Genomic DNA, 12,427 nt, shown 5'->3' with positions numbered 1-12,427 from the left:
TCTAACCGTCTCATCTAATCCCTCGCCATGGTCCAGGTCAGGGGTGCCCAACCCTGTTCCTGGAGATCTACCTTCCGGCAGGGTTTAGTTCCAACCCTGATCAAACATACCTGTCTGTAATTATCAAGTGCTCCTTCAGATCGTAATTAGTTGGTTCAGGTGTGTTTGATCAGGGTTGGAGCTGAACTCTGTAGGAAGGTAGATCTCCAGGAACAGGGTTGAGCACCCCTGGTCCAGGTCTTTCAGGAGGTCTGGCTGATGCATTCCTGTACACCCTAGCCATTCTGCAGGTGTACCAGACTGACCTGCCACTGTATAGGCCTTGCCAACCAAACCAGATGTAAATCTACAAAGCTTGGAAGGAAAGGCCTCTTCAGCGCTAGACATCACTCCATAAACTGCTCATGCAACATCACAATCATCTAATAACTGGACATGGCTGGGTTATGGACACAAATAAAATAAGGGTTTTATTTTGTAAAGGTGTTCATCTAACAACTCATATAAACTTTGTGATCTCACTAACTCTGAGTTTCTGTATGAGACACCTAGTGGACATTTCAATATATGAGTTTACAGACTTATAGACATGCCTGGTTTGCACACGTTTCTCAAACACAAAACCGGGAAACTCAGTTAAAAGAAACTGAAACTAATGCTGTTGAGCTATTGTTTGTGTGTCTGCATTCCTGTAGACGCAGTGAAATGGCTGAAGCCAGTGTTTTTTCAGTGGAGCACTTCATCTGTCCACTGTGCCTGGATCTCCTGAATGATCCAGTGACCATTCCCTGTGGACACAGTTACTGTATGAGCTGCATTACAGACTGCTGGGATCGAGAGGATCAGAAGAGAGTCTACAGCTGTCCTCAGTGCAGAAAGACCTTCAGTCCAAGACCTGCTTTAGGTAAAAACACCATGCTGGCTGAAGTGGTGGAGAAACTAAAGAATATCGAACTAAAAGCTGCTGTTCCTGCTGGATCTGGAGACGTGGAGTGTGACATCTGTACTGGAAGAAAACACAAAGCTGTCAAGTCCTGTCTGGTGTGTCTGGAGTCTTACTGTCAAACTCATTTTGAGCGTCATGAGGAGTTTCGCTCAGGAAAGAGACACAAAGTGACTGATGCCACTGGACGACTGCAGCAGATGATCTGCCATCAACATGATAAACTTCTGGAGGTTTTCTGTCGCACTGACCAGCAATGTGTTTGCATGTTGTGTGCAATGGATGAACATAAAAACCATGAGACTGTATCAACTGCAGCAGAGAGAGCAGAAAAAGAGGTATGAACTGAAAACATTGATGTATTAGTGCTGACACTTCAAGTGTTTCTTCTTACTGCAGTATCCAGCTGTATCATGGCTGCATCATGTGATCTTCACTCCCATTGGGAGTTACTACATGACGATTCTGTGCATTTGAGCACAAGTTTAACTTTGCTCAGATTGTCACATCACCCAAGATATCTACCATAACTGAAAATGAGCATCAGATTTGCTGTTTTTCCTGAAAATTGCAGTCTGATTCACATTAATTCATGATTGCAGAATAATTAAGACAGTAATAAACATATATGTCCCTCTTCATATGTGAGGACATATCTAACCCAAATTCAATTAATGATATTAATGAACTAATAAATGCCATAAAGACGAAACTTATTTACTCAAACAGGCAACTTCTTTACATGATTTTGTGATAGCTTTATGTAATATTGTAAGTGTCTCTTTTTTAATTTCTCCTCCAGAAACACTTGAAGAAGATGCAGAGTAAACTGCAGCAGAGAATCCAGCAGAGCCAGAAAGATCTTGAGCAGCTGAGAGAGGTTGTGGAGTCTCACAAGGTGAGTTTGGAGAAGAAGAGAAGTTTGAGACTCAGTTTGACTCTCCTCTTTCAGTCCCACTGAAGCCGCTGTGTCTCTCAGGCTGTGTGAGGAAGCAGTAAGAGCTGATTGTGATGTGTGTGTAACAGCGCTCTGCACAGACAGCAGTGGAGGACAGTGAGAGGATCTTTACTGAGCTCATCCGCTCCATTGAGAGAAGCCGCTCTGAGGTGACACAGCGGATCAGAGATCAGGAAAAGGCTGCAGTGAGTCGAGCTGAAGAACAAATGGAGCGACTGGAGCAGGAGATTGATGATCTGAAGAGGAGAAACACTGAGCTGGAGCAGCTTTCACACACAGACGATCACATCCAGTTTTTGCAGGTAACAGAGATCTAGACAAAAAATCCACATTAGAATTTAACAAATCTGCTCCTTTAGGGGAATACATTTACTGAGTGTTTAATGAACTGACATTATTTATTTGACCAGCCTCTGATTGACATTAAAAAAGCATCATTCTGCTGATGGAAAGTTCTGTCATGACAACTCTTGGAGGGATTGGTATGGTAATGTACATGACAATGTAAATGCATTTGGTCTTGGCAGAATAGATCTGCTACGCTGCTGCTGTGGAAGAGCAAGTACAGAGACTTGCTACTGCCAATACATTCACAACATGCTGCTGTGAGCATGTAAGAAATATTGCTGTTACACGTATAACATAAATGAATAACTCCCATAGCATACATGAATCACCTCATAGCAGATCTATACAGGTGGAGCCGGGGAAGGTGGAGGGTTTCTAAAGCATGTTGCAAAACTGCTTACAGCTAGCACTAGTCATATATTTGAATGTTGAGCAGTTAGCTCATTGGCTACTGATACGGGAGAGAACCAATCAGCTGTGCCATGTGATAATAATGTCATTAGGTTGAGTTAGACCTGTCGGGATTACGCCATCTAGGGTTTCATGCCAGAACTCTGTATTTGTCAGAAATGTTTTCTGGTGATGTTGTGGTTTTTACTATAACACTGCAGACTATTATGCATTATATGACTGTTTAATTTGCTCAATTAATCATTAAAATCATAGTTTTAATTAGGCTTAACCCTCTGGTGCTCTTCGAGTAGTTTACTTAAAAAAATATTTATTTTGGAATTTCTTTTGCTTTATTGGAATGATATGAAACTTGATATAGGTTTTGGCACTTGCTATATGAACACACACAAATCATGATTCGAAAAATCAAATGATCCTTAAGAAAAAAGTCACACTTGTACTCATCTCAGACAAAAAAAAAAAAAAAAAAAATATATATATATATATATATATGATCTTGTTAATGGAAACAAATGGGAAACTAATAGAGAAAGATAGAGGAAGCTTCCCAGATAGCAACATAGTGTCGGCCCAGATGCGACCCACATCTAACACATATGGAATGATGATCTGGCCCATATGTAGCGTGGAATGATGGCACTTAGATGGACCACTTCTGTTTGCCAGACCTGGGCCAAAAGCAGGCCATAGCAATGCCACATGTCAGCCAAGAGCAAAGACATAAACCACAATGGACCTTATCTGAGTCATAAAATCTGTGTATATTAAATGTGGAGTCATCTCAGCCTTAATAAGCCCATTAACAAGCAGAATCACTAAAGGAAAGAAAATAAAAAAAAAAAAAAGATGAACAGAAACACAACAACAACTGACTTCAGTCACAGCCTTAAATGAAATCAGCTGAAGATAAAAGACAATAAAATCTCTGATGATCTTAGTAGAGGAGAATTAAACAACTCCACAAACTTACATTACTTCATTAAATTACAAGCTTCTCGCATTACTAACCCGACTGACTTTATTTCTGTTAGACGTCTACAGAGGTTCTTTATTGAGAATTCAATTAATTGGGCTCTTAACTCTTATTTTTAATCATTTGTCTTATTTGGCTGCTGTAGCAATGTGTTTAACAATTACAATTGCAGTACATGATCATTTTCTGTTGGTAGTTTCACAATTATCGTGTAATAGCATTATTCACTGAAGTCATTTAATTCTAGTAGGTGTGTAATTTAATGCTTTTACATTACAAATCCTATATCACTTTATCACATTTATCACATAACATCAGTTTAAACATTTTAAAAAATGAGCACAAAAAGGTGAATAACACTGACACACACAGATAGGGTAGAGTGGGGGAAACGCCACCCTAAACGACTGTGTAATTTTTCCTGTGAAACAAAAGGTAAATGTGTTCAGAAAAGTTATCATAGTTTTAGTGACAATTACATGAATTATAAACAATGTATGAAAAATGTCCAGGGTTTTCATGTTATTACATTTTCAACAAAAATAAATCAATTTGTACCAAGGAGGCTCCCCCAGTCTAACAAAGCTATTTGCTTTAAACATTTTCAGCAAAATCAGAGTACAGGCTGTTTTAGCTTAAAATGAAAAAGAATATACTCAATAATTATTATTTACAAAATTATAATAGCCTATTTTAAACATTTTGTTAGCTGATGCTAACTGGCTAGCTAACTAACTACCTAATGCTAACTTGAGGTCATTTTTAAATATAACCAAAAATATTCTTATTCAACCAACTAGTTACAGTTACTGTAATGGAAAAACAACTGATTTGATGTTCAGAACAGAATAACTACAGTAATTGTCCATTGCTCCCTGGTGGCGTTTTAGCCAACTGACTATGTTTGAGGAAAAAAATATGCTATTCTGAAAATATAATTATACTAAACACATACTTCCTATCTACAGGCCCTACTCTTCTCATATATATAATTGTGATGTTCTACAAAACAACAACCTTTAAGACACTTTTTTTCTAACTGCTGAAAATCACTGTGAAAACAGTTTTTTCTCCGGTACATCACCAGTGTAAGCTTCATGGTGAAAACTTCTACATCACTCTTGTCAGTGTAGTCCATAGTTACAATAAATATGGGTCTTGATTTCATCTTGTGGTTATTTTGGGAAAAACAGTAGGGGAGAGGCGTTTTCCCTCATGGGGGCATTTTGCCCCACTCTGCCCTATCAGCAATCAGCATATGAATGAAAACAATAGAGACAAAGCGACACGTGTCATAATCTGGAAACCACACCCACCAGGGGGGAAAAAACAATCCAACGCCCTCCATTGACTTTGTATTGCAGAAAGCTGCCTCCTTGTCATCTCTAAATACAAAAGAACAGAACTATGCCTAAAAGCTATGTGACAAGGTGTACAGTAAACAAGCTAAAAAACAAAGAACTTCACTTTTATAAGTTGTCAACCCAAAAACGAGCATTTAAGGACACAAAAGTAGAGCGCAACATATCATATTACTCTGAGAACTATGCCCACCGGAGGGAAACCTAATCAGCAACAGGAAGCATTCATTATTTTTAACCAAGTCAAAGGATTATTTCACCACCCTATGTAAACCTGAAAGGAGGATATAAATTGAGTTGGTCTATATCAGTGCTCAATTTCCTTACCTTAATTTTCATCTAGAACTTTTTTTTTCTCAACAGCTTATAAAAACGTAGTTTAGCTTGTTAACTGTACACCTTGTCACACCTTGTCATTCCAGATGTGGGTCGGATCTCGGCCGACACTATGTTGCTCTCTGGGTTTTGGTACTGTGCCCAAACATCATTTTAAACTCATTAATTGAGATATCAAACTCAAATTTGAAACACAACTTGTTTAGTTGTATGGCTTTCATTTATGGCTTTATGGTAAAATATGTTTTGAAAAATATGTATTTCATTTAAATTTTAAAGTATTGTTTATGTGCATTTTTTTCATAACAATAAACTTTCTAAACATTTTTGTCCCTGTAGAGTCTTCAGTCTTTCTCAGCTCCTCCTGAATCTACAGAAAACATCAGTGTCAGTTTTCTCTTTTCTTTTGATGCTGTGAGAGAATCTGTCAGTCAGCTGAGACACAAACTGGAGGATTTCTGCAAAGAGGAGATGAAAAAGATATCTGGTAACATATTACAGATGTATCTGCTTTCTGTAATAAACAAAATATCATCTAATATCATGTATAAAATCTTAGAGCATATCAGAAGTGTCTAAGGAAGTAATACATGTATCATTTTCTCTCTGAGTGTTTATATCTGTAATTTTTAGTCACTCACAGTAACATTGTTCCCAGGACCAGAGAGGACTTCCTACAATGTAAGTCACTAATAAACACAGTGACACACACTAACATACTTCATCTTGAGAGTTTAGTTTAAAGTGACAGAAATGATAGAACATGTGTTTTCCCCCCCATCAGATTCATATCAGTTCACTTTGGATCCAGACACAGTGAATAAACACCTCTGTCTGTCTGAAGAGAACAGAGTGGTGACTTACACTGACATACAACAGCCGTATCCTGATCATCCAGACAGATTTGATTTTGACCATCAGGTGTTGTGTAGAGAGAGTGTGTGTGGACGCTGTTACTGGGAGGTTGAGTGGAGTGGGAGTGAAGGTGTGGATATATCGGTGTCATATAAGAGCATCAGCAGGAAGGGATCTGGTGATGAGTGTGTGTTTGGATTTAATAATCGGTCCTGGAGATTGTCCTGCTCTCCCTCCAGTTTCTCATTCTGGCACAATAACAAAGAGACCAAAATCCTTGTTCCCTCCAGCTGCAGTAGAATAGGAGTGTATGTGGATCACAGAGCAGGAACTCTGTCCTTCTACAGCGTCTCTGACACAATGAACCTCATCCACACAGTCCAGACCACATTCACTCAGCCGCTCTATCCTGGGTTTAATGTTTATTGTCATGAGTCATCAGCAAAATTATTATAACTATGTAAATTCTAGAGAGATTGTACATATTATATGCCAATTCTGAGCTGTATGATAAATCAGAATACTTATATTTCTGTCATGACAACTCTCGGAGGGATTGGCTTAATGTACATGACAACATTATGTATTTGATCTTGGCGGATTAGATCTGCTATGCTGGTGCTTCTGCAGCAGAGCAAGCACTGAGACTTGCTACTGTCAATACATCCACAACATGCTGCTGTAATCATGTAAGAAATATTGCTGCTGATATGAAATGAAATAACCCCCACGCCGACCAGCATAACACTAGTGGCCTGTGGCTATGGCTGTGCTCGAAATGGCATACTTGCTTACTGCACACTACACAGTGCATACTGCCTACTATTTTTTGAAGAATAGTATGTGAAACACTATATAATAAGCAATAAGTTTTTCAGAGTAGCATACTTGTCACATGACAAACACTGAACATTCATTCAGCACAGCTGTCAAAGTTGTACCTTACAAACAAATGTGCTAACAGTACTTTTTACAAAGGCCTGTTAATAAGGCTTCATACTAGTAAACAGTGCTATATTTCCCAATTGAACTCCTTTCATAATTGATGAACTTTACATATTGGACAGAACTAAATCGACACTGAGCTGTCTTTAACTGAACAATGATATTTTTAGGAGTTACATTAAAGTGGAACAAGTGATATATTCTAGTTACACTAAGTGCAAATAATGATAAACTTTGTTTACGCCAAAATAGCAGCATTTTCTTTAGCAATAGGCGTGTAAATAGTAGTTACATGGAAGATATTTATATTCCAGTACTGTAGTACATTATAAAACAGTATGCAATAATATACTATGTGTAAATCATATATTTAATTAGATGAAACAACACAAAACAAACACATCAGCTTTCAGCAGCATCACTGCAGACAATTCACACCAATCAAACCAAACCAAAACCACTCAAAAAAAAAAAAAAAAAAAAAAAACGACTAGAAAAAATACATACTGAAAGTTTTGTAAAGTTACCTTACTATGAAATCAAAAAATAAACTTGATCTGAGAACTAATGTATCTCATCCTTTTCAGGTGCCACTGTAACAATATAATCCATGTATTCACTTCACCTGTTAGTGGTTTTAATGTTGTGGCTGTGCATATTTTTTGTGTATATACTGTGTATATGCAAAAATTATAGTATAAATGTGAAATTAAAGGAGAATAAATACAAAACTGCTAAATTCTACAACAGACAGACTGCTTACCCCCAAGATCTCTACATATTCATAAATCAGAGCTTCAAGAAAAGCAGTTTCTTTGTAGCGCTCCAAATCTCTGCAGACATAAGATAGAAAGATAGATAGATATATTCAATGAACAAATAAATAACATTTATTGTTACATTTAACATGCAAAAAAGGCTGTATTTAAAAGAAAACACACATATTTTGTAAATAAGTTTATATGCTAATTTAAACCTGAATGAGTGGTACACTGTCCCAAAAGGAGATAGGCTTACATCCTTGGTCCCTTGGCTTTTGGGTTTTTGGCAAACAGTGAGGGGTCCAGTGATTCTAGAGATTTGCCTTTAGTGCTGAACAGACACTCTGCCCTGTCTTCTAGTGTGCTACAAAGAAAACACACAAAAATCACACGTCTGGACATTACAAACAGACTCAAGAATCAGGTACTGCCATTTCTTTTTTTCTTTTTTTCTGTTTTATTAGTTAGGGATAAATTCAATAAACATAGATGAAACTGAAACAGATGAATCTGAAACAGTCACACCATGCATGTATCAAAGTGCTTGTAGCTGAAGCTAATTTGCAACACTTGTCCCTAGGAGGGCTTTTATAAATTGTAGTTACAAAAAGAAGCAGTCTACAAATATAAGTACACTAAATGACTACAAGTTTCTTGCTGAATCAACCAAGATTTTAAAATTATTATAATTTGCAATAGATTTTAAATAATCAGGCAGTGAATTCAAAAATATCACCTTTCACAGAGAGAACAGTCTGAGCAAATGATGTTTTGCAAAATATAAACTTTCCACTAGAAGCCACTAGAACAAGATCATTTAAACATTTAAATACAAACTTTACATAGTGGAAAAAGACAAAGTTAAACTTAAAAAAAACTTAAAATCTTATATGTACTTAAGATTTGACAATGATAGTATCTTAATTGCTTTTTATTTTCAAAGCTCTATTATAAAGACATTCGTTCTGGTTAATTATAGATTGATTTGTCTGAGACCACTTAGCTAATCCGTATATCATATGTGATTCTATAATATCTCATCAATGACTGATGGCATGAGCAGAATGTTTTGTGGCACAGAGGGTGAGATCTGTGGCCCGGAGGATTTCTTTAACCGTTTCAGGATCTAATCCCTTATGGTCCAGGTCTTTTAGGCAGTCAAGCTGTTGATACACTATGGCCGTGTACCAGACTGACCTGCCACTCTATATGCCTTGCCAACCATGTAACTCTACCAGGCCTTTCAGCCCTAGATATCACCCCATAACCTGCTCATGCAAAATCACAATCATCTATTAGCTGAGTTATGGACATGAGCAGAATAAGGGTTTTATTTTGTAAAGGTGTTTATCTAACAACTCACAGAAACTTTTTGTTCTCACTAACTCTGTATGATGACATCTAGTGGACATTTTAGTATGTGAGTATACAGACTTGGAGACTCGCCTGTTTTACACACGTCTCTCAAACTCAGAACCAGGAAACTTACAGTTTCAGTTACAAGAAACTGAAACTGATCTGCTATTGAGCTGTTGTTAGTGTGTATCTGTATTTGTGTAGGTACAGTGAAATGGCTGAAGCCAGTGTTTTTTCAGTGGATCAGTTCAGCTGTCCAGTGTGTCTGGATCTCCTGAAGGATCCAGTGGCCATTCCCTGTGGACACAGTTACTGTATGAGCTGCATTACAGACTGCTGGGATCAAGACGATCAGAAGAGAGTCTACAGCTGCCCTCAGTGCAGAAAGACCTTCAGTCCAAGACCTGCTTTATATAAAAACACCATACTGACTGAAGTGGTGGAGAAACTGAAGAAGACCAAACTAAAAGCTGCTGTTCCTGCTGGATCTGGAGACGTGGAGTGTGACATCTGTACTGGAAGAAAACACAAAGCTGTCAAGTTCTGTCTGGTGTGTCTGGAGTCTTACTGTCAAACTCATTTTGAGCGTCATGAGGAGTTTCGCTCAGGAAAGAGACACAAAGTGACGGATGCCACTGGACGACTGCAGCAGATGATCTGCCATCAACATGATAAACTTCTGGAGGTTTTCTGTCGCACTGACCAGCAATGTGTTTGTGTACTTTGTATGACGGATGAACATAAAAACCATGAGACTGTATCAACTGCAGCAGAGAGGACAGAGAAAGAGGTATGAACTGTAACAACACATTAATGAATTAATGTATTAATGCTGACACTTCAAGTGTTTCTCCTTACTGCAGTATCCAGCTGTATCATGACTGCATCATGTGATCTTCACTCTGAGTACAGTTAAATTAATGTTGTTGTTTTTTTTTTTTTAACTGCAAATTGCTCTCAGTTTGAGTGTCCATTTCTGTTTTACATTGATTTATGATTGCAGAATAATGATGACAGTAATAATTATATATGCCCCCTTTATGTGTGAGGACTTCATGTCTAACCTAAATTCAAATTATGATCTCAAAACTGACAGAAATGCTGTAAAACAGGGCTGGGGAACGTTGATCATCAAGGGCCGATGTCCCTGCAGAGTTTCGCTCCAACTGTATTTTAACTCAGGTTTTTTTTTTTTTTATTCTCCTACAGAAACACTTGAAGAAGACACAGAGAAAACTCCAACAGAGAATCCAGCAGAGACAGAAAGATCTTGAGCAGCTGAGAGAGGATGTGAAGTCTCATAAGGTGAGTTTGGAGAAGAAGAGAAGTTTAAGACAATGTGTTTGTGAAGCCGCTGTGTCTCTAGGCTGTGTGAGGAAGCAGTAAGAGCTGATTGTGATGTGTGTGTAACAGCGCTCTGCACAGACAGCAGTGGAGGACAGTGAGAGGATCTTTACTGAGCTCATCCGCTCCATTGAGAGAAGCCGCTCTGAGGTGACACAGCGGATCAGAGATCAGGAAAAGGCTGCAGTGAGTCGAGCTGAAGGACAAATGGATCGACTGGAGCAGGAGATTGATGACCTGATGAGGAGAAATGCTGAGTTGGAGCAGCTTTCACACACAGACGATCACATACATTTCCTCCAGGTAACAGAGATCTAGAAAACCTAAGGTGAAATTTAGCTAAAGCTGCTGTTGAAGGTATTTACTGAGGCTTTAATTAACATTGATTATCTGAGCCACATTGTTTGATTGAGGATGCAGTAAGTGTTTTAATTGTGAAATTAAGTTTTTAAGTGTGTGACGACACTTTTGGTTGTTACTTGGTTGTGTGTGTGTGTGTTGTCTCTGAGTCTTTACAGGTGTCCGGATGATAGCTGCGTGATTGGGAACACCAGTGCGCAGGCAGTTCTTTGTCTATAAAACTTCTCTTCGCTTGTGACGAAAGGACGTGGATTTTGGGTGGCATCTGGTGTCAGCTCTCCGGTCTTTTTCCCTGTCTATGTTGCTCGAGATGGGTTAAGAATGATTCATTTTAGGCCTGATGGTTAAATAAAGTTTGGATGTTTCTCAACGCAAATGCACTCGTCTTCTCCTTATTTGTAGTGATCCTTTCGGGGTCACAACAAGTGTGAAAACACAACAAGTGAGCCCTCACCCTCAGGGGCATGGCTTGTCTTGAGATTGGTACACTAGGATGATGGAATCCACCATCCAGTGGGCCAACCTCTGCTTGGAGACAGCCTTCCCTTTCTGCGTACCTCCGTAGCAGATAAATAGCTGCTCAGAGCTTCTGAAGCTCTGGGTGTGGTCCACGTATATGCGCAACACACTTATGGCGACACAGCAATGCCAAGGCTGGATCTGCTTCCTCTGAAGACGACCTTTGAAGGAACCTTGGGTACGTATCCAGGCCAGGGTCCAGGACAATGTGAGAGTAGGCCGGCCCGAACACAAGGCACTCTTGATTCACAACAAAAAAAAACGGGGGTGGACGACCTGACGACGGGATTGTGCTTTCCCAAGGACTGGCCGTCCACTGCATCAAGGTGGACGGTGATAGCCTACGCTCCAACCTCTCTCTTGCAGAAAAAAAAGCACAACACTAATCAAGCATCTTCGGGGTCTTCTCTGTGAGAAGGACACCAGTTCATGAACAGACTCCACTTCAGAGCATAGACTTGCCTTGTAGAGGAAGGTCTAGTCTGAGTGATAGTGTCTGCCACTGGCGATGGAAAATCACTCAAGTCTGCCGTGTCCCATCCAGGAGCCACATGTGGAGTTTCCAAAGATCTGGACGCGGGTGCTATATGGTGCCGAGCCCCTGAGAAAGGCAGGTCCTGCCTCAGGGGAATGCGCCAGGAAGGGGTTGTTTCAAGGAGCATGAGTTCCGCAAACCAGGTCCTGGTGGGCCAAAAAGGTGCAGCCAGCTGGACCTGTTTCTCTTCCTCCCTGACCTTGCACAGTGTCTGTGTGAGGAGGTTCACTGGGTGAAACGCGTACTTGCGTAGAGCCCGAGGCCAGCTGTGTGGCAGAGTATCCATGCTGAGGGGCCCCTCGGACAGGGAATAATACAGCTGGCAATTAGGAGAACTCGCAGGAAGCAAACAGGTCTACCCAAGCTTCCCCGAATCGACTCCAGATCAGCTGGGCCATCTGGGGATGGAGTCGCCACTC

At 39.6% G+C, this 12,427-nt stretch overlaps 2 protein-coding genes and 1 pseudogene across 2 annotated transcripts in view; all 3 read left to right on the top strand.

The window, feature by feature from the left end:
* The first annotated feature begins 257 nt into the window (after positions 1-257).
* Positions 258-8,545, top strand: LOC127160380 (tripartite motif-containing protein 16-like). Its single transcript, XM_051103024.1, has 6 exons — positions 258-1,281; positions 1,746-1,841; positions 1,970-2,203; positions 5,673-5,820; positions 5,967-6,014; positions 6,118-8,545. The coding sequence occupies exons 1-6, from the start codon at positions 568-570 to the stop codon at positions 6,642-6,644; spliced, it is 1,767 nt and encodes a 588-aa protein (XP_050958981.1). The 5' UTR covers positions 258-567; the 3' UTR covers positions 6,645-8,545.
* Positions 8,546-8,849: 304 nt separating this feature from the next.
* LOC127160382 (tripartite motif-containing protein 16-like) overlaps positions 8,850-12,427 on the top strand; it is a 20,628-nt pseudogene continuing 17,050 nt past the window's right edge.
* The window catches only part of LOC127160379 (tripartite motif-containing protein 16-like), a 7,767-nt gene continuing 4,791 nt past the window's right edge, over positions 9,452-12,427 (top strand). Inside the window, exons 1-4 of the mRNA XM_051103023.1 lie at positions 9,452-10,040; positions 10,460-10,555; positions 10,664-10,897; positions 12,018-12,087. Coding sequence (XP_050958980.1) covers positions 9,465-10,040; positions 10,460-10,555; positions 10,664-10,897; positions 12,018-12,087 — 976 coding nt within the window. The 5' untranslated portion in view covers positions 9,452-9,464. The remainder of the gene's footprint in view (positions 10,041-10,459; positions 10,556-10,663; positions 10,898-12,017; positions 12,088-12,427) is intronic.

Source organism: Labeo rohita, unplaced genomic scaffold (assembly GCF_022985175.1).
Source record: "Labeo rohita strain BAU-BD-2019 unplaced genomic scaffold, IGBB_LRoh.1.0 scaffold_341, whole genome shotgun sequence".
NCBI lineage: Eukaryota > Metazoa > Chordata > Actinopteri > Cypriniformes > Cyprinidae > Labeo > Labeo rohita.
This window is presented reverse-complemented; position numbering and strand designations above follow the sequence as displayed.

Coding starts and splice junctions, on each gene's coding strand:
- LOC127160380 (XM_051103024.1), top strand. CDS start 568: ATGAGTTTACAGACTTATAGACATGCCTGGTTTGCACACGTTTCTCAA. Junction 1,842..1,969: donor AGGTTGTGGAGTCTCACAAG/GTGAGTTTGGAG, acceptor TGTGTGTAACAG/CGCTCTGCACAGACAGCAGT. Junction 5,821..5,966: donor GGAGATGAAAAAGATATCTG/GTAACATATTAC, acceptor TGTAATTTTTAG/TCACTCACAGTAACATTGTT.